The following is a 26,058-nucleotide window of genomic DNA, read 5'->3' as shown; positions in this document are numbered from 1 at the left end:
AAATAAATCAATAACTGCATTCTTATTCCACAAAATAAAAGTTTAAGTATTTTAATTCTCAATATATCTCAATTCTGATTAGAAGACTTGTCTCAAGATGGTAAAAATAACTGATTTAAAAAAAAATGGTATCATTTTTGATAAAAAGAAGAACAATTTTGGTAATTCTAAACAATGCGAAAACAATTTTAATATTATTTCTTTGACATTCTTTTAATTTCATGAAAAAACAACCTATTCGAAACTATATTCGAAACTATAAAAAGTTCAAAAATCCAATGGCGGTCAATAATAACCATTTTCGTAGGAATAAGTTTATGTTAACAGAGTCATATAATACAATATGATGTTAACAATATTTAATACAAAACTATTAATCAACACAAACAATTTAACGCTCTAAGCATATTATTCTGTATACTATTTTCACTTTTTTATTGCAACCAATTTTATTACAAATTAACGTGTAAATTAAGGTGTCTTCGTAGAGGTCCGCGTTCATCGTTTGTAAATACTGTCGAGTTCGGTTTACATAAGAATTTTAAATATATACGTATCCGTCCGATCCGTGCATAAATTTAATTTACTGATCGATCGGTGACAGTTGTCAGGGTAACTCTCACATAGGTTATTTGACTTATCTGACGGATCCTATGGGTCACCGATCACCGATCACTCATCGATCAGTCAAACATCCGTCACCGATCATTCACCGATCAGTCAAGTTCACGTCAAACAGTAACGCCTAAGGTTGCAAGTACTGTAATTGAGATTTATTTGTCCAAATATTCAAATTTTGTAAATGATTATAATGTACAGATAAGATGAATACATGTAGTTTCAAAAAGTACAACATTTTTTATTTAATACTTAAACAATAAACAAAGTCATTTCTACATCCAACAACTAAACAGTTATCATAAACAACAGGTGAGGAAAATATTTGTCCTGACAGGAAGTGCTTTAAAATTATCTCCCCTGAACAGAAGTCAACAATATAAAGATTTCCAGCAGTAGAAGCAAATGTGACAAATTTCTTTACTTTTCCATTCTTTTGTATGGTATTAATCTTTAAAGTATCAGTTTTTAGTTTGTTACTTTGCTCACCTTCAAACAAATTACAAGAAGATTTTTCAAATGAAATATCTTCTGGTTTGGAATTTTTTTTAGGACAATTTGAAAGAAAATACATATTGTTTTGAACATCTTTTGTTTTAGTTTTGATAATGTCATGATCTTGTTGAAAATAGTTCAAAGTGAAAGTAAATGCTGAGGAATAAACAGCTGACTCTACTTTCACTTTCCAAATAAGGTATCCATCCATTGATAAACAATACAGGTGACGATCATTTGACCCAATTAGAATCACATCATCAACAACAGTAGGCGAGGAAAACACTAAATCTTCAACAGTGTACTTCCAAGTCTGCAAACAAAAATAAAATTCGATAGAATACATTAAACAGATTAAAAGTTGAAAAAAATTTGACCAGATGATGAGTTATCTGCCCCTTTTTTTGTGATTTTAAGATAATGGATGAAGCATGCAACTTGTAAATTTCTATTGTTACATATTTTGAGGTTCATCAGTAATATGAATCATCTTTTGACTGATCACTTATTGATTCAAGTATATTCAATCTCATTTATTAAGTAATTGTGTGCAATAGTTTGTGATTATCTATTTTAGTGTGTTCTTCAAGGCCTAAATTAAAATATTGTTTGTTTCCCCAATCCCGACCCTGCCAAGCCAGGTGTGGGTAGGTAGGTAGGCAAATAATTTTATTTTTCCAAAAAGCTTGAATATTATCAGACGATCCGGCAAGCCTGAAAATCCAAAATGAATAAAATAGTATTTGACTTAGTTTTGACAATAAAATTTGATGAGTAGCACCAATTTTGCAGGGTCGGTCGGGATTGGGGAAACAAACAATATTTTATTTTAGGCCCAATCATAAAAGTAAGGTCAGCTTTAAGAATAGGTTAACCATGAATTCCATATTAACTATTGGAAATAAAGTAACATACAGGTAATATATGGTTTTCATTTACCTTTTGTTAATTGTGCCGCAAAGAGGCAACCAGAACTATTCAATTTTTGTACACACTGAATTAAATCTATATTGAATTATTTTTTTCACTCTTGATGAACGGCTTAGTGAAAATAAAAATCAGTGCAAACAAATTGAATTGGTTTATTCTTCATTGGACCAATAATTGTAGTGTTTGATAAAGTAATCACTCTCATCAGGACAGTTTTATCTTGTCCAGAGGTTGATCTAAATATGCATGGATGGCATAAGTAGTAAATGTATATCTATAATATATGACTTTATTTGCAAATTTACCGCTCAAAGCAGCAATAAAGTTACTACCCCATGTGTAGGGTTAAGAAAGGAAGTGTTAACTATTCTTTATAAATATTTACCTCTTGGCCTTGGAAATTAATATGATATATTTTCTTTTCCACACAACCAACACATATGCCATGTTTTGTCAGCATAGGTGAAGAGAATATTGGTTTTCTACAGTTAAATTGCCATAACAATTTTCCATTGTCCTGATAAAAAAACAAAAAAAGTTAAAGCACATGTTTAAACAGTGTAGATATAGAATAAAAATTACCTGTTTAATAATTTGTGGATGTAGCTGTGATGCTGCTGTTAAGTCTCCATTTTTCAACTTCAATGAAGATGGCCAAGGTGCAATTAAAAGGCAATTTTGGGGGGGGGGGGGGGAAATACCTTAATAAAATTGGTAACCAGACATATCTTTGAGAACAAAATTCATACAAAAATGACAAAAATGATAAAAATTGAAAAATATTACATTTCAATGCTATTGACCAATTATATTCACAGACATTTACTTAAGGTGTAATATTTTAAGATAATACTTACTCCATGTAATGCTGCTAAAATTCCTCCCAGAGTTGCACATAAAATCAAATGTGGTTGAGATGAAACACAAGGTGATGCAAAGATACTGCCATGGCCAATCATGGTACACCAAACTTTCTTTTTAAGCTAAAATAAATATGCATTAAAATTAATTACTAAAAGAGACAATGTGTTCTTCTCATATATGTTATGATGGTAAGATACTAAATCTCTAACAGAAGGGATTGTGTCTGATATTCATATGTTGAAGACATAATCTTTCAATCAGTTTTATTGAAGTCTGGAGCTGGCATTTCAGTTAACTGCTAGTAGTCTGTTGTTATTTATTTATCATTGTCATTTTGTTTAGTTTCTTTTGTTACATTTTCTGACATCAGACTCAAGACTTTTTTTAATGTGCGTATTGTTATGTGCTTACTTTTCTACATTGGCTAGATGTATAGGGGGAGGGTTGAGATCTCATTAACATGTTTAACTCCGCCACATTTCTGCGTCTGTCCCAAGTCAGGAGCCTCTGTTTGGCCTTTGTTAGTCTTGTATTTTTTTTCACTTTAGTTTCTTGTGTATAATTTGGAGTTTAGTATGCATTCATTATCACTGAACTAGTATATATATTTGTTTAGGGGCCAGCTGAAGGATGCCTCCGGGTGGGGGAATTTGTCACTGCGTTGAAGACCTATTTGTGACCTTCTGCTGTTGTTTGTTATATGGTCGGGTTGTTGTCTCTTTGACACATTCCCCATTTCCATCCTTAATTTTAATATAATCTTAGCTTTAATGATGTTATCCCAGCAAACTCTTTTTTACTTTTTTATTTTTTATCTCAGATTAAATAAAGGAGAAATCCCTATCTCAATGATTACAAGTGATTCAGTTAAAACTTCTTGGACCATTTTGAGTATAGTATATACTGTGGATTTATCATTATCATTATTCGTAAAATATAAATATTCCTGGATTTTGTGGGTATACGTGAAAAACAAATTTGAATGTTTAACTTAGTAAAAATGGTATGCTACATATATATATCATAAATTCATAGAATGTGCTAGTACCATGTACTAATGACACCATTATCAATTCAGAATATGACAGTTCGTGTCCATTTGTTTTTGATGCATTTTGTTATTTGATTTTGCCATGTGATTATGGACTTTCCGAATTGATTTTCCTCTGACATGTCTGAGTTCAGTATTTTTGTGATTTTTTCTACTACATCATACTCTCTGAATAACCAATAATGATAATGGAAATCAAATTTTTAGATAAATGTCATGATAAAGGGTGCCTTAAGGTGGTACTCAACACCTTGACTAAAATTAATTTGGTTCATTTAATTTTCTTAAAATCTTTATAAAATATTTACTTGGACCCTTTGAAAAAAATATAAAAATTTCAAAAGATTTGAAACAATCAATTTCTCGTAAAAATTTGGTTGAATATATAGCAGTTTGACAAACACTAATTTTGATCATTGAGAAGCTTAATATTTCCTTAACAATACAATGTGATTAAAACGTTTAGCTGATTTTACAGAGTTTTTTCCCTGTAGTGTTAGGTACCACCTTCAGTTAACTTTCAGCACTTAGTACAATTAACTGTACATGTATAAATAACTATGACAATTTCTAGTCAATTCGTAATCCTTATTTGAGACACTGTCAATTCAAAAGACATTAGATCAATTACTGCGATTTCTCTATCAGATATCGGAATCACAATGCTATAATTGAGATCAACAGTTATTGATTCAAGTGCACATAAATACAAAATTCATCATAATTTTTAAATTTACAGTATTCAAAATTCTTTCTGCAGACCAAAATATATGGGTTTTGCTGATTGTTGAAGGCCATACAGCGGTTTCTTCACTTCATTTGGAGTTTGTTGGTTAGTTATCTCTTTTACAATCATACCATTTGAGTATCTCCTTATTTTATATCAAAGCTTACTTTCACATCTACTGCATGCAAGCATTGATCATGTGACCCAAATATAACCAATGAAGTGACAGGATCTACAACTGGTGAGCTTTTAATCTCTCCTCTAGTTTGGTATTTCCACCAAATATCTCCATTCATACTGTTGACAGCATATAAATTATAATCGTAACAACCTGAAACAAAGTGACGATATCATCTTGATGTTATATTAGCATGCTATTAGTTACACAGTGTGCAATTGTCCTAATACGAGAATTTATCGGGTCAATAAAATTCATATCAGGTGAGGCGAAGCCAAACCCGATATGAATTTTATTGACCCAATAAATTTCGTATTAGGACAATTGAACACTGTGTAACGAATTTATCCTGATTTTGTTAAATTACATATTATTATATTGAAATTAAATTTTAGAACAACATCAACAAATATATTTTAGATATTTAATCTAAAACTATGAAAAATAAAAAAAAAATTACGATTAAAGCAACTCATTTTTTTTTATTAGGTCAATGGTATAAGGGAGATAATTTCAATTGACGAGATAAATAAGGGAGATAATTCCAATTGACGTGATAAAAAATTGTACTGAAATTTATTAGGACAATATCAGCCAATCAAATTGCGAGAAATTACTCGAAATCAGGATAATATGTTTTATACATGTCAATTTAAACCCTACACTTGGAATGAATCAACAAAAACTTATACATGACAGGTTTTGATAAATGACATATGATTTCATTTGTTTTATGTGGGTATTTTTAAAGTGTAAATCAACCACTTAGTAAATCATACAAGCACCTATTCTAAGTCAGGAAACTGTTATTCAGTGGTTGTCATTTATTGATGTCATGAATGTGGTTCATAAGTGTTTTTTATATATATCTTAAAATTAGACCTTTGGTTTCCCAGTTTGAATGGTTTTACAGTAGTCATTTCTGGTGCCCTTTATAACTTGCTGTTCATTGTGAGCCAAGGCTCCATGTTGAAGTTCCTTCTTTGGCCTAAAATGTTTTACTCTTACAAATTTGGGCTTGGGTGGATAGTTGTCTCATTGGCACTCATACCACATACTCTAATGTCTAAAATCTATATTCAATTTAATTACATTGCTGGTGGAAGTCAATGGAAATATTTTCAAATCTAAAATATAGATATTGTGCATCATATGTATATCATGTTTGTAAAGAAATAAAAGTTCTAACTTTTTTTTACATTGATAACAGTATATGTGTATGTATGTAAAAGCCATTTCTTTGTGAATAAAACAATCAGGAGCCTGTAATTCAGTGGTTGTCGTTTGTTTATGTGTTACATATTTGTTTTTCATTAATTTTTTTTACATAAATAAGGCCGTTAATTTTCTCGTTTGAATTGTTTTACATTGTCTTATCGGGCCTTTTATAGCTCACTATGCGGTATGGGCTTTGCTCATTGTTGAAGGCTGTACGGTGACCTATAGTTGTTAATGTCTGTGTCATTTTGTGGATAGTTGCCTCATTGGCAATCATACCACATCTTCTTTTTTATATAATATATTATTTCAATGAACAAAAAAAATGAATGGCATAATTATATGAAAAACATAAAATCATAAAAGTTTGCAATGCATTAAGATAACATACCAACAACAACAAACTCTCCACATAATGTAATGCAGGCTGAAGATTCTATTCTATCTCCAAGAGTTGTCTCCCATAGCAACTCACCACTATTAAACAATATGGCAGAAAATTTATGAGAATGAGATCCAATGAACACGGCCATTCTACCATCACTGAAAATGGATATACAAAATAAGATTAAATAATTTTTCCTATGTCATGTCATGTGACCTGATTTTTATTCTATCAATTTACAGTTATTCATTGGTAATTAAAAAGATCACCAGGGGGACAACTCGTCAATTTTGTAATTTAGAGTGTTTTTCTATTCTTTGTGTTGTAAAATGCATATCTACCTCTGCACACAAAAAAAGTGTAGAAATACACAAAATGTGCTTGTTTCAGTAGAAATTAAAAAAATTCCGTGTCCTTTAGTCTCTGACAGATGGTTGTTTATTTTACCGTCTCAAAGCATCACTTTACTTTTATACATTTATAAAGAAATACAGCTTTACAAAACATGGTAATACACCTTATCATTATTTGTCCCTCATTACTGGACATCATCATTATTTGTCCCCACTTACTGGACATCATAAAGGTTACTGTAAAATTTTGATGTCACATTAGAAAATATGTGAAGCAACATTGAACGGAAAAGTAATTGTTATATGACATCAATCAGTCAGGGGCATTACTTAAACAACAAAAAATGAACAAGTAACTTTTAAAATTACCTATATAAGTAATGTTGAAAACGAGGCTATTTTAAAAATTACTTATATTTATAAGTAACTTTTCTAAATATTATTTTTATAGGTGACCAATTAAACAAATTTTACTAGTTTTAACAAATTTTTACAGACATCTGGTTATTTTTCCCATGAAATATAAAATCTAATCCTTCTGAAACACTTTAGAACTGTTTTTCTGACGCACTTATCTCTGATATCAACGCCTTTTGGTCAAAGATTGGTCTCTTGGGACTATTAAAATATCGTTTTCCTTCAAAATCTTGAAGGTAGACAGATATAAATAGATAGAAACTTATGAATTAATTAAGACTTGAAGTTATAAATTTTATAATTTGTAACCCAAAACAATTACATATGTTCCTAAAATAAGTGTTATTACTAATTCTTTCAAAGATGTACAAAATAACTTATTCAAGTAACATTTTTGTCATTATTTTTAAAGTCACCCTATATGTCTATTCTCCTTTCAAATCTTACAAATTCTTAAATTTGTGATATAAAATGATGTAAAAATTCATAAAACTACATTTAGTCCCTGCTTTTATTGAAATTTAAAATAACTCTATTGAGTAATTTTATATTTTTTAAAAACAAAAATTACCTATATAAGTAACTAAACTAGAGGCTCTCAAGAGCCTGTGTCGCTCACCTTGGTCTATGTGCATATGAAACCACACAGATAAATTCATGACAAAATTGTGTTTTGGTGATTATGATGTGTTTGTAGATCTTACTTTACTGGACATTCTTCTTGCTACAATTATCTTTATCTATAATGAACTTGGCCCAGTAATAACAGTGGAAAATATATTCTAAAAATTTACAAAAATTTACAAAAAATTCATGAAAATTGTTAAAAAATTACTATAAAGGGCAATAACTCCTTAAGGCCTAGGGTAAACTGACAATTTTGGTCATGTTGACTTATTTTTAGATCTTACTTTGCTGAACATTATTGCTGTTTACAGTTTATCTCTATCTATTAGTATTATAATATTCAAGATAATATCCAATAAACAGCTGCGCCATGAGCGCATGATACGCCCGACGTCTTGTGTGGAAGTTTTATGCAATAATCATAAATAGTTTCTGAGAAAATTTTAAGCAATAACCGTATATTGTTTTTGAGACACGGCGGGACATGTTAAACCCCCAACCCTGTTTTTTTTTTAACAAAAAACTAAATATCACTAAAATAAGATTTTGAATCAAAACCAAAAAGTATACAGATCTTTAGATTAATATAACAAAGAAGTGTGTAAAGTTTTAAGCAATAGTAAATTATTTTTGAGATACGGCGCTACATGATGTAAAAAAAACCTCCCCTGTTTAACAAAATACTCAATAACTCCAAAATAAAGTTTTGAATCATCACCAAAAAGTAAACAGATCTTAAGATTAATATAACAAAGAAGTGTGTAAAGTTTTAAGCAATAATCATAAATTGTTTTTGAGATACGGCACAACATGTAAAAAAAACCTCCCCCTTTTTTACAAAATACTCAATAACTCAAAAATAAAATTTTGAATCATCACCAAAAAGTATACAGATCTTAAGATTAATATAACAAAGACATGTGTAAAGTTTTAAGCAATAATCATAAATCCATTTTGAGATATGGTGCGACATATAAAAAACCCTCCCCCTTTTTTACAAAATACTCAATAACTAAAAAATAAAATTTTGAATCATCACCAAAAAGTATACAGATATTAAGATTAATATAACTAAGAAGTGTTTAAAGTTTTAAGCCATAATCAAGAATTGTTTTTGAGATACGGTGCGACATGTGAAAAAAAACCACCCCTGTTTTAGTTACAAAGTGCCGTAACTCAAAAAGTTTTAATCTTATTTTCACCAAAAAGTATACAGATCATTTGACCATCATAAGAAACAACTATGTTAAGTTTCATGAAATTTGGATAGGTCGTTCTCAAGTTACAGTGCGACATGTTTACGCCTGACAGACAGACGGACGGATGGATGGACGGACGGACAGTACGACGGACGGACGGACGGACGGACAGACAGACAGACAGACAGACAGACAGACAGACGGACGGACACCGGACATTTGTATACCATAATACGTCCCGTCAAAATTTTGACGGGCGTATAAAAACTGCAAAATTTCCATAAAATTACTAATTCTGGAGCAGCGACCCAACAACAGGTTGTCTGTTTTGTCTGAAAATTTCAGGGCAGATAGATGTTGACCTGATAAATAATTTATTCCCTGACAGATTTGCTCTAAATGCTTTGGTTTCAGAGATATAAGCCATAATCTACATTTCGCCCCTATGTACTATTTTTAGCCATGGCGGCCATCTTGGTTGGTTGGCCGGGTCACGCCACACATTTTTTGAACTATATACCCAAATGATGATTGTGGCCAAGTTTGGTTTAATTTGGCCCAGTAGTTTCAGAGGAGAAGATTTTTTAAAAGAATACTAAAATTTTAGAAAAATGGTTAAAAATTGACTATAAAGGGCAATAACTCCTTAATGGGTCAACTGACAATTTTGGTCATGTTGACTTATTTGTAGATCTTACTTTGCTGAACATTATCAGTCAGGGGACTTACTGAAATAAGTGATTTTTAAATCACTTATTTGAGTAGCAAATTCGAGGTTTTGTCACAAATTGGGATTTTGTAGTTTTTTCAAAATTTTAAACACATAGGTTTAAATAACATCTTTTAATTAGTAAAAATCAAAAATATGAACTTTTTGCTTCTTTTAAGTAGCAAGTTTTATGCCTTTGATGCTATCATTTACCTGAAAATTCTATTTTAGTTGAAAAAATGCTATAATAATGGCTTTACATAATGAACTGATACTTTCTTAAAAGATTTTTCACAGTGCTCAGTGGGAGTATTTTTCCTGTAAAGTTCAAGGTTTCATCTTTCAGATTATGTAATAAAATTCTACTGTTCGTGATAAAAATTACACTGCTCGGGGGTGTTGAATTAGTGGGGGTTATTAAAAGAATGATACTTAAAGAAGTGATTTTTGGGAAGGAAATTGAGGTCTGATACTTAAACAAGTGATTTTTATGTCATTATCCTAGATTCAGTACAAGGTCATCACCTGAAATGACCTGGTCATCCTAGACAACACAGATGTTGGTTCTGATAAGTTTAGAAACATAATTAGTCCCTGGATCATTAGTATTCTACATTTAAAGCTACACTAATATTAAATCACTTCTTCTAGTGATTAATTTGTACTACTTAAATAGGTGATTATTAAAGAAAGACAACTCTAACTTCCAACCTTTATGGAAATAATGTTACTTGAATCAGTGATTAGGAAATCACTTGTTTAAGTAAGTCCCCTGACTGATTATTGCTGTTTACAGTTTATATATATCTATAATAATATTCAAGATAATAAGCAAAAACTGCAAAATTTCCTTAAAATTACTAATTCAGGGGCAGCAACCCAACAACGGGTTGTCTGATTTGTCTGAAAATTTCAGGGCAGATAGATCTTGACCTAATACATTATTAAACCCCATGTCAGATTTGCTCTAAATGCTTTGGTTTTAGAGTTATAAGCCAAAATCTACATTTTACCCCTATGTTCTATTTTTAGCCATGGCGTCCATCTTGGTTGGTTGGCCGGGTAACGCCACACATTTTTTGAACTAGATACCCCAATGATGATTGTGGCCAAGTTTGGATTAATTTGGCCCAGTAGTTTCAGAGGAGGAGATTTTTGTAAAAGATTACTAAGATTTACGAAAAATGGTTAAAAATTGACTATAAAGGGCAATAACTCCTAAAGTGGTCAATTGACCATTTCGGTCATGTTGACTTATTTGTAAATCTTACTTTGCTGAACATTATTGCTGTTTACAGTTTATCTCTATCTATAATAATATTCAAGATAATAAGCAAAAACAGCAAAATTTCCATAAAATAACTAATTCAGGGGCAGCAACCCAACAACGTGTTGTCCGATTTGTCTGAAAATTTCCGGGCAGATAGATCTTGACCTGATTAACAATTTTACAATGTCAGATTTGCTCTAAATGCTTTGGTTTTTGAGTTATAAGCCAAAAACTGCATTTTACCCCTATGTTCTATTTTCAGCCATGGCGGCCATCTTGGTTGGTTGGCCGGGTCACCGTACACACTTTTTTAAACTAGATACCCCAATGATGATTGTGGCCAAGTTTGGTTTAATTTGGCCCAGTAGTTTCAGAGGAAAAGATTTTTGTAAAAGTTAACGACGACGACGGACGCCTGATGCCGGACGCAAAGTGATGGGAAAAGCTCACTTGGCCCTTTGGGCCAGGTGAGCTAAAAAAGTTACTTGTTTAAGTAACACCCCTGACTGTCAATAGTTCTAGAGGCCCAAATATGATAAGGTGTATAAATGACATCTAAATGACGATTGCAATATTTAAAGTGTTCCGGTAAAGCAATGATCATTTAATCCAACCTTATCATAAAATTACATACCTCAATGAAGCTACAAGTGGAGAAGCATCTACACATTTCCCTGTGTTGTACATCCACTTTTCATTCAAGGAAAGACTGTATGTATTTTTTGTTGATTGTGTTTCAAAAGGCACATCTTTTATTCGATACGCTATCTTTTTCAAATTAAATTCAGAATAACAGTCAGATGTAAAACTAGTCAAATCTGACTCTATATCCCTTTCATTTGCAATATAGCTCAAATATTTAAATTCAGAAATTGTGTTGTCCATATGAATCAGCCAATCAGAGCATCTGTTACATCTAGATACACATTTCATTTTACATTTAATAGGTGTCAAGTTCAGTGAGGACACATCAGTTTTCTTTTTACAAACATTTTTCTTGATGAGATCATTTCCTGGGGAATGCTGTTCTTTGTAGATTTTTTCAATGTCACTAATTTTCCTTTTCCTAGAAATCTTATGTAGATCAAAAGTATCTGTTGTCTCCATAGCTACATTTATATTATCTAAATTATCACAATCTGACCCTTCTTTAGTAAAAAATGGTATCACAAGGTTTTTGTTAGGAATTTTGTCAATTTCAACAGTATCTCCTTCATTTCCAATAGTAAGCATTATTTCTTTAATAATTTCACCAAAAAGTTTGTTCAAAATAAAATCCAGTAACCATGGCAACTGAATATTTAAATCTGCTTGTATCTGATTGGCTAATTGAACTGCCTGCACAGAATTCCCACCACTAAATATAAACATTGCCTCTTCTTTCACCTCTCCTTCAATAACTAGAATTTCCTAAAATAAAATAAGAATAGCTTGTGTTTATAAAGGGGGTTGACTAGGGTTTTTTCTGTATGGTTTATAAAAGATCAGGGAATAACCAATTATCATCTTCAATTATTATTTTCATTCCAGAAGAAAACTCAGATCTAGTATCAAGAAACTTTGAGATCAAATGAGTTGTTATTATAGCTGTTTGTTTCACAATATCAGAACTTTCATAACTTGTTCAATGTAATGTCTGCCTAAAATATCATTGCCAATTTTCATACCAGAAATCTTGTGCAAAAATTAATCTATTAAGCATTATGAGTATCAAATCAGAAGATTGCTATTTTTTAGAAGAGAGACCAGAGATACCAAAGAGATATTCAAACTCAAAAGTCATAATCAGACTTAGAATGCCATGGCATAAATGACAAATGAGAAACAACAATACACAAAACACCTCATAAACAGCACATATTCAATTTTCAGGACTTTGCACTGGTGATTTAACCCTCGACTATAAGATGGCATGCTAAGACACATGAGTTAGTTTTCCTCAAACTTTTAAATTTATAAATTAAATAAAAACAAGATAATGTCCATAGTACACAGATGCCCCACTCGTATTATCATTTTCCATGTTCAGTGGACCGTAAATATTGGGGTCAAAATTTTAAATTGGAATTAAAATTAGAAAGATTATATCATAGGTAACATGTGTACTTAGTTTGAAGTTGATGTTACTTCAACTTCATCAAAAACTACCTCGACCAAAAATTTTAACCTGAACTTCGCACTATCATTTTCTATGTTCAGTGGACCTTGAAATTGGGGTCAAAACTTTAATTTGGCATTAAAATTAGAAAGATCATATCATGGGGAACATGTGTATTAAGTTTCAAGTTGATTGGACTTCAACTTCCATCTAAAACTACCTAGACCAAAATCTTTAACCTGAAGCGGGACAAACGGACGGATGAACGAACAGATGAACGGAGCCACAGACCAGAAAACATAATGCTCCTCTACTATCGTAGGTGGGACATAAAAATAATATTAGTCAATCAAACAATTTTTACTGCATGTAGATTTAACATACCTTCCATACTTTAGTCAGATATTTCTCCATATCCTTTTGGGTTTCTTTGGACCCATCTAAAGATTCAGAATTAGCTTGTACAATTCTCCACAATGCTTCTACATCACATTTACCTGTAAGAATATAAAAAGTTAATAATACAACAGTTCTGTTAGGTGGAAAAGAACAGGGTGCCATAAGGACCTTATTTGACCAAATTTTTTATTAAACTTTGAAGTTTAGTTTTAACAGTTCTATGTAAGAATCAGGCAATTAAGAAGAATATCAAAGCATGACAGAAAAAATATCCTTCGAATCTAACCATCCTATCTTAAATAAGTTAAAATTACCCAATATCCTGAGTTAAAAAAATATGTCTTTCTTGCCTGTGTGTCTGGTAATTCTAGAAATCTCCTGATAACTTTTGGTAAGAGTGATAGCAAATAACTGAGTCAACACCACTTAAGGATGTTTGATTCTCATGTTTTGGAATTTTTGTCAGATTTTTTAAATCCTCTGGTTTTATCCATTTGAATGCCTTAAAAAAAATTGCCCATTGACCCCCATTTTTCTCTTTATAAATCTTTTACATGTATAGTTATAAGCCTTTTTTAAAAGTCTTATAAAATCTTATTTCTTTTATAATAGTTTTTGAGAACTTTAACTTGTCAATGATAAAGCTATGAAAAATCAAGAGATAACATTTTCCCGTCATTGAAATACCAGAACAGGAGAAAAGGAAACAAGTGTTTTATTCATACAACATTTTGCACATACCAACTATATAATTTATCACTCTCTTTGTCTTTATTATCATCTTTAATGTAAATGTGTAGGTGGTACTTGCATCTGCTCAATATTTTCCAATAACAAATCTTTAATTTACAGAAAATCTGATTTGTAGTTTCTAAGAAACATGTGCAGGAAATTTCATAAAAGACTGACAGACAGGTCTAAAACAGAATACTTTGCTCCAGTACAGTATAATGAATACACTAGTGTACAACATACTACATGAAAACATTAAAAATAGGGGAAATAAAAACACTTATAAATAAAAACGGAATAAATCGTTAAATCTGAAATGCAAATATGGCTTCTGCTTTATTAAAAAAACATATAACAGTAATATCCTATTACCATGGTTAGTCATTGGAATATTCTCTGTTTTTACAACGTTATCCAGCCAACAATGAGAAGGCAGGCAGTGTTCTATTTGAGCTCTCACTTCAGAGACTAAGTTAACAAATGACATTGTTGCATTGTCTGACCTTTCTACAACTACAGCTACTAGAATGCTATCTTTATATAGGATCTTACAAGTCTTTATTCTTTTTGCCCTACATACAACCTGTGAAAAAAAGAATAAATTTTGAATTACACATTTAATATGTTATGTTATTGTTGGAGCTGAAAGGTGACCAGCATTATTTAACTTTTTTGTTATTTGGTCTCTGGTGTAAATTTGTTTTATTGACAATCATCCCACACCTTGCTATTTTTAGGAGACTTTATTTACAAACAAAAACCTCTTGCCAAATTTCATTATACTTTAAAATTACTATGCACTTTGGACAAAACATATAAAGGTTATACATTACACTACCAACAGTTGTCATTTATTATTATGATATCCATTTATGTAACAGAGTATAAAAAATTTCTTGTAAGACCAGTTTGAAAATTTGGATTAGAGATTTATTACAGGCCAAAACAGATTTACCAAGCAAATTATCAAATCTGAATTCTGTGTACTGAATATTGACTCAAATGCATCTAAAATATTTAAGTATTGAGGCATTGCTTTTGCATGAATATAAGACTATTAACCTTCTCAATCTCTTTTAAATCTATCCTTTTCCCATGCCTTTTGATCTGGTTATCTGTTCTCCCAATATATAGAATTTGACCTTGACTATTAATATTGACAAGGTCACCAGTAGGTCTCAATACTTTTCCTTGTACGGCCTGTACTGGGTCTTCGTGGTTAAGGAAACAAACTCTATTCAAACTTCCTGAAAACAGAAAATTGAAAGTGTTCTTTGAGTAACTAAATTGTTTGCTCTATCAAAATTGATTCTTTTTTTAAAATCTGTGATTTTTAAAACTTAAAAAAATGGTTTGAAGTCATTTGTAAAATTCAGAAATCTTATAATTTTTTTTATGTTAAATTAGATCTTGCAATGTGTATACTGCTTTTCACTTTTAACTTCTATTTACTTTGCTTATGGATGTACCTTACACTACAGGGAGATAACTCTGTAAAATGAGCTAAACGTTTAAATCACATTGTGTTAAGGGCATATTAAGCTTCTCAATGATCCAAATTAGTGTTTGTCAAACTTCTATATAACCTGTGTAATTTTTCTGATAAAACAGTTGGTTCAAATTTTTTTAAATTTTCATATTTTTGTCAAATGGTCAAAGAAAATACTTTGTCAAAATTTTATGAAAATTAAACAAGCCAAATTGATTTTAGGATAGGTGTTGGGTATAGGTACCACCTTAATAATTCAAAATTGGTTGTTGGGTGGTTCATGGTCACATCCAGTACTCTGGCTATATCATGTGCAGTTAAACCTGTTTAAACTGAACCTCATCTGAACTGAAGATTTTGTTCAGTTTTGGCCAATGTTGGATTTTATCAGTTTATAGAGGTTTTTCAGTTTATGCAGGATTGGGTTAAGCCAGGTTTCACTGTATATCATATATATAGTGACTACAAGATTTTACTAGAGGAAGCCAGAGCAACCGTTGTAAACCACTGTCCTTCTGCAGTAAAAAAGATAATATTAGTCAATTTTTAAAGTCAGAGTCAACTCCATGAGAACTCACAGCCTAAGTTTGCCTGGCTTGTGATAGCTGAAAATTAACTACTTAAACCAATCAGCCACTTAGGCCCCACTTAATTTGAATACTACAGCATGGTGATTGTTTCTTATTTCACATACCTATGTACAGATATCCTTGTCCATTTTTTATAACCTTGCCATTATCATCTTTCACTATGTATTCTGTATCAATCATTGGTTTTCCAATTGGAACATCTTCTTTTACTTCCCTACAAGAAAAGACTATTTTGAGTGAAAAAAAAAAAATTTCATCAGATTATTAATTATCAGTTACCATAGAGTTTAATATTATCAGATTATTAAATGGCATTTTCATATCGCATCAGCCCTAGGTTCAATATCAGCTCAAGAGCTGCATGTCTCGAGGGCTGATATTGTATGTGTCTGTCCCAAGTCAGGAGCCTGTAATTCAGTGGTTGTCGTTTGTTAGGCCGTTATTTTTCTCGTTTGAATTGTTTTACATTGTCATATCAGGGCCTTTTATAGCTGACTATGCGGTATGGGCTTTGCTCATTGTTGAAGGCCATATGATGACCTATAGTTGTTAATGTCTTTGTCATCTTGGTCTATTGTTGACAGTTGTCTCATTGACAATCATACCATATCTTCTTTTTTATATTTTTAGTATCAAAATAATTGTTTTTACACTACTTTTTTGCATTGAGATGTATTTTTCGGAATTTGCTGAAAGGTATGTGATAACAGTAGAAGCATGTAATAAACTTTTTATATCAGCCCGCTAAGCACCAATTAAAAAAATATGGAATTTACTTTAATTTAATGTTATTATCATACAGTAAAATTTATATGTTATTTAGTCTATGTATATGATAAATATATATATAAGAACAGACTGACAAGTTAAATAATGGTTGCTTTAAAATGTTTATATTTCTATGTATACAGTGAAACAAGTTATAGTGATATTAAGTGTTTCATATTCTGTTGATGTCAAGCAGAGCTTAGAAACAGACACAAAACAAAAATGTGTCCATAGTACACTGAAACCCCACTCGCACTATCATATTCAATGTTCAGTGGACCTTGAAATTGGGGTCAAAACTTTAATTTGGCATTCAAAGTAGAAAGATCATACCGTACAGGGGTCACCACACTTCAAAATTATAGGGAGAAGTCACTTCTCCCTGGCAGCCAAACAGGGAGAAGTGAAGACCCAACAGGGAGACTTCAGGGAGAAGTGAAGGCCCAACAGGGAGACTTCAGGGAAAATCGACAGATCGCGTTTATACTTTTATTGAATAAAATTTGTTGTTACTTTTCTAATCATTTTTTCATGACAATTGCTAAGGAAGTACATTTTGTAAGTCCTTGTCTTGCCATGCTTGTAGTCTGAAATACTTTTTTATGTAAATGTGACCCTATACAAATTGTCAAAAAATATCATGACATAAGGACCATAAGTTAGTGACATAAGAGCTACGTTTATTCTGGTAGGTCTGAATGAATTGAAGATTTGACTTGGATCAAATTATGCTGCATTTCAAAGATTTTAAAATTAAACCAAGTCCAAGAACCTTTTAAAACAAAAATGATATTCAATTAAGAAAAGTTAAAATACGGTTTCACTGTCCTTCATAGCTAATATCATGATTCAAAATGCATTTGTTGTTAAAATAATATTTAATAAAAATTCAGAGAGAAAACTGTTTGACATGTGTTGAAAACGTAAAGTAAAACTGTTAATTTCAAATCGTGTACATGTAATCGCACACATTTGCGGTATTTTCATGGAAATGCCGATTTCCAAAATCAAGTTGCAGTTAGAAATGTATGTTATTGATTCTAAAACACTTGACGAGTGTTTAAATATGACTTTATATTTTTCAAAAATATACGACTTTGGAAGTAAATATTGCCGTTCCTTATCAAATTAATGAGCAGATATTCATTGAAATACTGTTTAAAGGACCTTTAGCTGAAACAAAGCACATGTATCAGTCTGTAAAACAAAATCATGAACAAAAAACCGACTGCGTTTTGTAGTTTATAATTGTTGTGCTGGTTCCCGGCAGCATACTTAAGGTAACTACATACGTAGTAAAAATACAAGCAAATACCAGTTGATAATATTCCGTTTTTGAAAAGAAATCTGAATTTTTTTATGAGACATCACATTTTGTCAGTAAATATAAGAACATAAAAATTAATAGTGCATTTCAATATGGATAAGGTAAATGATGAGAGATGAAAAGATGAAATGGCGCCATCTACAATTTTCAATAACAAAGATGGCGGACAATAAACAATCATAACAAAATCGAGATTTTTCTTTTTTCTTGCTTATAGTACACCGGGCATGCAATTTTTACGTTGATGTATGATACTATCGCAGAGAAATCAGTTCTGAATTTGGGGAAACATGCTTTGTATTTCAATACCTATCGGTCGTTTACGTTTGAATCGAGAATTTCTCAAAAATCATGAGGTGACATTGGGGAATTTTACTGAAAATCGAGGGCGACATAAACTTCTCCCTGGAGCTTCTCTTGAGCGAAGTGGGGAGATCTAGAGCGACTTTGTCGCTCACTTCGCCTGGTGTGGTGACCCCTGACCGTAAGGAACATGTGTACTAAGTTTCATGTTGATTGGACTTCAACTTCATAAAAAAAAACTACCTTGACCAAAAACTTGAACCTTAAGCATGACAGACGGACAAATGGACGAAAGAACGTACAGACTAGAAAACATAATGCCCCTCTACTATCGTAGGTGGGGCATAAACAATCAAATTTGAATGAAATAAACATAATTTAATCTTAATTTTTATAAATTTAACACCACAAAAAAATAATCAGGATATGTTTCGTTACAAGTTTTGTAAACATTTTGACATCTCTACAAATTCTTGACCCTTTACCATGTTTACAAAAAAATGTTTTAAGATAATACTTTTTTAACAAAAATAAAGTTTTTACTGCAATTTTACAACAAAATTATGGTCCTAACAACTCTTTTTCAGAACATTTTTGATAGTGAAAATATTTATGACTGCAAAGTATTAATTATAAGTGTTTACTCTTATCTTGACAAGATAAACAAATTATTGAAGTTATAAGTACATGCAAATCAAAATACCTAAAATCTGATTCTGTCACCTCATAGATAGAGGACCAACAGGATACTTCAGTGATACCATATAAGTTGTAGAATTTAGTCCTGTTTCTAGGAGCTCTCCAATGTCGAAGGTAAGAAAGTGGTGGAAATTGTTCTCCTCCCAAACCAATAACTCTTAATGGTGAATATTCAGAGAGAAGTGAGGTTTGAAGATCTCTGAATCTGCTAAGTAAGGTTGGTGTACACTGTAAATGGAAAGTGAAATGTTGTAAAAATAATATGTTGTTTATTTCCCTCTTAAAATACCCTTCTTTTACTACAAATTATTTCCTGACTAAATCTTTATAACATAAAGGAACCATACGTTTATTCTCTTTTTGTCACAGAATTTTACATGTCCAGCTAGTAAAGAATATTTTTAATGTTTCTTGACTTTGTGTCTTTCTTCTATATAGATATACAGTAAAGGGGAATACTGTCAGTTTCACAATTCTAGGATATGGAAAGTCAGTGTGATTAAACATTGCTACATAGATGCCAACCCCCTTTTGACACAATCAGTAACAATCTATCAAATTTTCTGTAATTTTGAAAAGTTTTCAGTAATCATTCTACCATAAAAATTACTGATGAGCATGTATGGTTTTTGCTCATTGTTGAAGATCATGCAGTGACCTAGCTATAAATGCTGAATACCATTCCATTTGGACTCTGTTAGATAGCTGACTTTAGGTCAAGGAACAGTAAATGGGCTATGTCGCAGATTTTGCTAAAATTTTGCATAGAACCTTGGCTCGTTGAACTACAACTGAAAATCGAAAAAATAATACATTTATCTCTTTTATTATCTGAAATATTGCAGATTGATTTCTTTTAATATAGGTGAATATTTGTATAGAAAGCACATAAAATCTTCTAAAATTTGTCTTAAAATCGCCAAATCTCTAATTCTACTCCATAGATTTTTCTTAAAAAACTATATATTGTTGACACATAAATTTCTGTTTTAATGATATAAAATAATCATAGGGTCACCAACTTCGTTTTTTGTCTAATAATCAATTTGTTACCTTGTTGGTAGTGCAAAACGTCAAAAATCAACGTTTTACGGACTGCAACGCGGTAACGTTACGATTATTTCGACGTTTTGTTGGATTTTTCACAAAGAACGCAACTTTGAATGATGTATACCGTAAAAACGAAGTCGGTGACCCTATCTTTATTTTGCATCATTATAAGGGAAATTTATGTATCAACAACATATAGTTTAAAAAAAAAAATCTATGGAGTAGAATTAGAGATTTGGCGATTTTAAGACAAATTTGAAGGTTTTTCGCCGATTTTATGTGCTTTCTATACAAATGTTCACCCATTTTGTAAGAATTCAATCAGTAATATTTTAAATGATAATTGAGATCAATGCATTATTTTTCGATTTTCAGTTGAAGTTCATAGGGCCAGAGTTGTATGCCAAATTTTACTGAAATCTGTGACATAGCCCATTTACTGTAACTTGACCTTAATGGCAATTATACCTACATCTAGTTATTATTATACTTTAAATTTTAATAGCATCATTTATATTGAGTATTACATTACTAATTTCTGAATTAACACAAATTAATTAAAAGAACCTCAGTAAAAATACTATGGATTCATTTATTTTTGTTGGTGCAATTGTACCAATTTTTTGTGGATCTAGGAATTTTTTTTATTCTCGTGGATACTCGATTTCATCATGTTCATAGTTTTGCCAAAGTCTGCTTACATTGCTACAGAAAATTTGTAATTAGTTGGACATTGGATTTTTCCCAGGTAATCACAAAATCCAAAAAAAATTGGTATCCAATGAATAATAATGAATCTACAGTATAGTAAAATTGAAATGCAACACACAAAACAAACCTGCACAACACTGACATGATATTTTGTCAGTAACCATAGTAACTTATTTGGCACAGCTTTCATAGCATCTGATGTCATCAGTAAACATGATCCACTACTCAAGGTCACAAATATGTCTACAATACTTGGGTCAAAGGTTAAAGGTGATGACAAAAATACAACGTCTTCTTGGCTGATTCTAAAAGAACTCCTGAAATGAATGACAACCATTATTTTAAGTTTGCCGTTTTTTATATATAATTATAATCCGTTTTGATTCTTATAACTTTTTAAAAATTTCTTAATGTTTTTTTAACAAGTAATGTTGTATAAGTGAATGTATAGTCTGCTGTGGTCTGATAAATTCCTGTTCAACTTATCTAAACATTGTGCCAATGTGTGGCTGAAACCTGGTATGGATGTGATTGTATATACGGTAGCCATAACTTTAGTCTAAGACTATATATGTAGTCCTACAGGTGCAGGATTTTCTCGCTGTGTTGAAGACCCAATGGTGGCTTTCAGCTGTTTTCTGCTCTTTGGTCGGGTTGCTGTCTTCATTCTATTCTTAAATTAAATTTGAATGCTTTAGTTTTTTTATTTGATTGTCTTGTTTAAGTTATGTCTCAATGACCTTAAGTTAACATCTCTTTATATTGAAGAACAACAATGATTGTTAATTGTTCGCTTAATAAAAAGCAGCAAATATTTCTTGTATTTTAATTTTCAAGACAAATATAAACAAAATTCCTGGAAGCTCAGATGTGTATACTTAATACCTGAGAAAATTGTGACAGCATTTTAAAGAATGGATGAACAGAAACAAACTGTATCCCTGTCCTTCAAATAATTCTTCAGAAGTAGGGTAAAAAAAGGTTAGGGAGAGAATGATTGACAGATTGTAAGTACCACTTTAGTTACCAGTCTTAGGAAAAATATGTGTGCTTCAAGATCTGTTTGACAACTTCTAGACCTATTCTAAATATGTGTGCATCAAGATCTGTTTGAGAACTTTTAGACCTATTCCATAACATATTTATCAATGAATGGGGTAGAGCAGGAGGGACTTCCAAAGTTCCACAATTATCAGTACACCTCCTTTATCTACTGTAAAATTTGGAAATTATATATACACATGGAAAAAAGTATTGCAACTATTGCAACACCTTGATTTTTTAAAATTTGAAAAATCAGCCTCTTTTTTTGGATGGAATATAATAAAATATGTATATAATATTATTGAAACATAGTTCACGATAACATTGGCATTGAAACGAACAAAAAATGTTTAAAAAAAAATGATTTATATAACCACAATTTTAATAACAAAATGAAGTGTTTTTTGTACAAAAAAACGCATTTTACAACTTTCACTGTAGTCGAACTTTACAATGTCAGACATTTCAAAATTAATATTCAGATGACTGTTCACATCATGGTTGATCGTTATACGCCAAAGAATTAGTACTTTGTGCGCAGCCTCCATTCAAACGGATATCCGCATCTTAACGTCTTCTGATTCCTGCCATAAATCAACTAATTTGTTGCTAAGGTAGCAGCAACCATTTCTGATGAAGGGAATTGTTTATTTCATGTTGTGTTTGAACTGGGGTGTCCTTTCGCTCACTTTCCGCCCAATAGTGTCCCAAATAAGCTCAATATGGTTCAAAGCCGGGCTACGATCGGGCCAAGGAAGATGAACCAAATTCCATTTGAACATTGGATCTTCCTCCACGATGCTAATTTCCAACTTTGGCGAGCTCTGCACTACATTGGATACGGAAAACTGTAAGTCTGCTCGTTAGCAAAGGTCTCCGAAATGGAATTATCGCACGGTAACCAGTAGTGATGAGTTGATCTCGAACAGTTCTTGTTAAAAGGCTCTTGTATGGCCACCACTCTCATTTTAGGATTGTCTTGTATGCAATGGGTTTCCTTCTGACCAACCTTCATTATGCTTGATTTTCTCTAGCAAATGGTATAGGGAGTCTTCATTATCTCGGAAGGTCTTTTACAACGTTTATTGCCTGATTTTTATTCTCAAAACGACTTTAGTGGAATGGTGATGACCAACAATGCGTGCAGTTGTTACAGCGACATCCCTGCTTCTCTTATGCTGATAATCTGCCATCTTGCTGCAGTTAAGAGTTGTCAAGGACCCATTATAGGGTGTCAATCACATAATTTTAAAAACTTGGTTATTTAAAGTGCTGAAAACAATGAGGATCAAAACATCTTTTTTGCTGTTTATGGGTACAGTAGCTGCATGTGCAGATAAAAAATTATCGAGTCGATATTTACTGATTAAACTCAGGTGATACTTAAATAATGTTTAACTAGTTCTATTTTACCAAATTATATCACAAAAAAATAATGAGTGTTTTTTTTTAATTCAATTTCAATTTGGTGTTGCAATACTTTTTTCCAGGTGTATATATTATGTGTATCTATCGTGGAAATTTATTGAAAAAAATGGTCAACCATGCAAAATAAATAATTGTGATTTTGGGAAAATCTGCATACAGATATTTGTATCCTATATCATAATGGTAGTTCTTATTATTGCTATACTCACAGAGTAGCATGATTTGCATTTAAAAAAACTCACAATATATCGATCTGAATTTACAATTACGTTTGCATAAATGACTCAAGTTAAAAACTAAATCTTCCTTCCCTACCCTCCCATATTAATTAAATGGAATAGTCCCTTACCTTTGATATAAAATATTAGGAACAATACAACTGTGAGGTACTTTGACAATCTTTGGTGTACCAGTGGTACCAGATGTTGTGATGCAGTATGCCAGGTATGTTCTCTCTGTCTTCGGAAGTTGTGGTCTGTTTAGCTTTACTAATACAATGTCGAGATCTTGTAATATATCACTATGGATAATCTCAGTATCGTATTGAACATGTTGAAAGAGAAGCAGTTCTAAAGCCTAAAAAGTTGTATGGAATACTCGTTAAACAAAAATTATAAAGAAACTAGAAAATGTTAACTTGTTGCCATGAATGAAGATTCTTTATTCATTTAATTCCATGCATGATAAATTTCAATCTAATTAAAAACCTATCTCTCGAAAATTGAACCGATGATTAGATAAAATATATTAACAAGTGAAGGCAAAAAAAACAGTCCCAACATACTAGATTTTTTGTTGTTGTTTTTGTTGTTAGACCATGTACACCTAGATCTAGAAAAAAGTCAACAAATTGGGTATACTGAAGAAAGCGTGAATATTTACTTCATTTATTTCATTTTAACTTGACAAAAGGTTCAGACAAATAGCATTCCATTAAATCATATTAAAGTTAAGCTTTTGGTATTTACTGAAAGCAAAAAAAAAATATTTTGAATTGTTTTATAAAGTGTAGTACAATGAAACTACTTACTTTCAAATTAGAAGACTGAATAAACAGAATATTGACTTTCAGTTGTTCCAACACATTCTGTAAATACCCTATGCCACTCGCCGTAAAATTCAGGAAGGCATTGCCACTCTTCAAAACTCTACAGTACAAAAGATTATCAAACGTTACTACAACATAACCTTAAATATATCTTATCCATTATATATTCACAATCATGCTTCCTAGTATATAATGGTCAGGTGATCATTTCAGGGTTTATAGATGACTATACGGTATAGGCTTTGCTCATTGTTGAAGGCCGTACAGTGACCTATAGTTGTTAATTTCTGTGTCATTTTGGTCTCTTGTGGAGAGTTGTCTCATTGGCAATCATACCACATCTTCTTTTTTATATGTGGTTAAGCATGCTAGTGTTGAGAGTGGACAGTTGTGGATTAAATAAAGCTAACAATAAGTTATGGGGTTTCCTCATTGTAAAAGGCATTTGTATTTTTGTCCTTCTGATGAGTTAAGCCTTTTTCAACTGATTTTTATAGTTCATTCTTATGTTGTACTGTTATACCACTATTCCAGATTAGGGGGAGGGTTGGGATCCGCTAACATGTTTATCCCGTCCACATTGTGTATGTATCTACATGTGCCTGTCCCAAGCCAGGAGCCTGGAATTAACACATGGTCTGTGGTGTTTGGACTTATTTAAGTTAAATCGTATTCACATGGTCCATGTTATTCAGACCTTTTTAAGTTAAATCGTGTTCAAATGGTCTATGATATTCAAACTATTTAAGTTAAATGGCGTTCAACTGGTATTCAACATGGTATTCAAACTTATCTAAGTTAAATTGTGTTCCCATGGTCTATGATATTCAAACTTATTTAAGTTAAATCGTGTGCATGGTCCTTGGTATTCACACTTATTTTAAGTTAAATCGTGTTCACATGGTCCATGGTATTCAGACTATTTAAGTTAAATCGTGTTCACATGGTACGTTGTATTAAGACTTACCCTATTAGAACAGCAGGAACAAACTGATTTGGTTCTAAGCACAGACCAATGACATCTGGTGGTTCTGTTTGGCCTGCAATCAAACTGCTTATCTACAATGTAATGTTTAGAAAACAAAAGATCATGAAGTTGAAAATGGTACAAAAATACCTTGACTAAAATTAATTTTGCATGTATAATTTTCATAAAATTTGACAAAATATTCACTTTGATCCTCTGCAAAAAATACAAAAATTCCAAGTTTTCAATTATGCGCTTAACCAGACAGACGTTGTTATTTTCAAAGATGGGAACTGTACATGTATGTCCCTATAACTAATAACAACCTACTTTAAGTGTCTGCATGATTTACAAAACAAAGACA

At 31.5% G+C, this 26,058-nt stretch overlaps 1 protein-coding gene across 4 annotated transcripts in view; it reads right to left on the bottom strand.

The window, feature by feature from the left end:
• Positions 1 to 838: 838 nt before the first annotated feature.
• The window catches only part of LOC143042819 (beta-alanine-activating enzyme-like), a 49,328-nt gene continuing 24,108 nt past the window's right edge, over positions 839 to 26,058 (bottom strand). For all 4 annotated transcript variants that reach the window (XM_076215284.1, XM_076215285.1, XM_076215286.1 and 1 more), the window contains 15 exons: positions 25,695 to 25,786; positions 24,710 to 24,827; positions 24,029 to 24,255; positions 21,335 to 21,524; positions 19,451 to 19,674; positions 16,454 to 16,563; positions 15,333 to 15,517; positions 14,643 to 14,853; positions 13,524 to 13,636; positions 11,676 to 12,451; positions 6,473 to 6,624; positions 4,853 to 5,016; positions 2,901 to 3,026; positions 2,429 to 2,560; positions 839 to 1,426 (listed from right to left, as the gene is read on the bottom strand). In XM_076215284.1, the coding sequence (XP_076071399.1) occupies positions 860 to 1,426; positions 2,429 to 2,560; positions 2,901 to 3,026; positions 4,853 to 5,016; positions 6,473 to 6,624; positions 11,676 to 12,451; positions 13,524 to 13,636; positions 14,643 to 14,853; positions 15,333 to 15,517; positions 16,454 to 16,563; positions 19,451 to 19,674; positions 21,335 to 21,524; positions 24,029 to 24,255; positions 24,710 to 24,827; positions 25,695 to 25,786 (3,387 nt within the window). In that variant the 3' untranslated portion in view covers positions 839 to 859. The remainder of the gene's footprint in view (positions 1,427 to 2,428; positions 2,561 to 2,900; positions 3,027 to 4,852; positions 5,017 to 6,472; positions 6,625 to 11,675; positions 12,452 to 13,523; positions 13,637 to 14,642; positions 14,854 to 15,332; positions 15,518 to 16,453; positions 16,564 to 19,450; positions 19,675 to 21,334; positions 21,525 to 24,028; positions 24,256 to 24,709; positions 24,828 to 25,694; positions 25,787 to 26,058) is intronic.

This window comes from Mytilus galloprovincialis, chromosome 8 (assembly GCF_965363235.1).
Source record: "Mytilus galloprovincialis chromosome 8, xbMytGall1.hap1.1, whole genome shotgun sequence".
Taxonomy (NCBI): Eukaryota; Metazoa; Mollusca; class Bivalvia; order Mytilida; family Mytilidae; genus Mytilus; species Mytilus galloprovincialis.
This window is presented reverse-complemented; position numbering and strand designations above follow the sequence as displayed.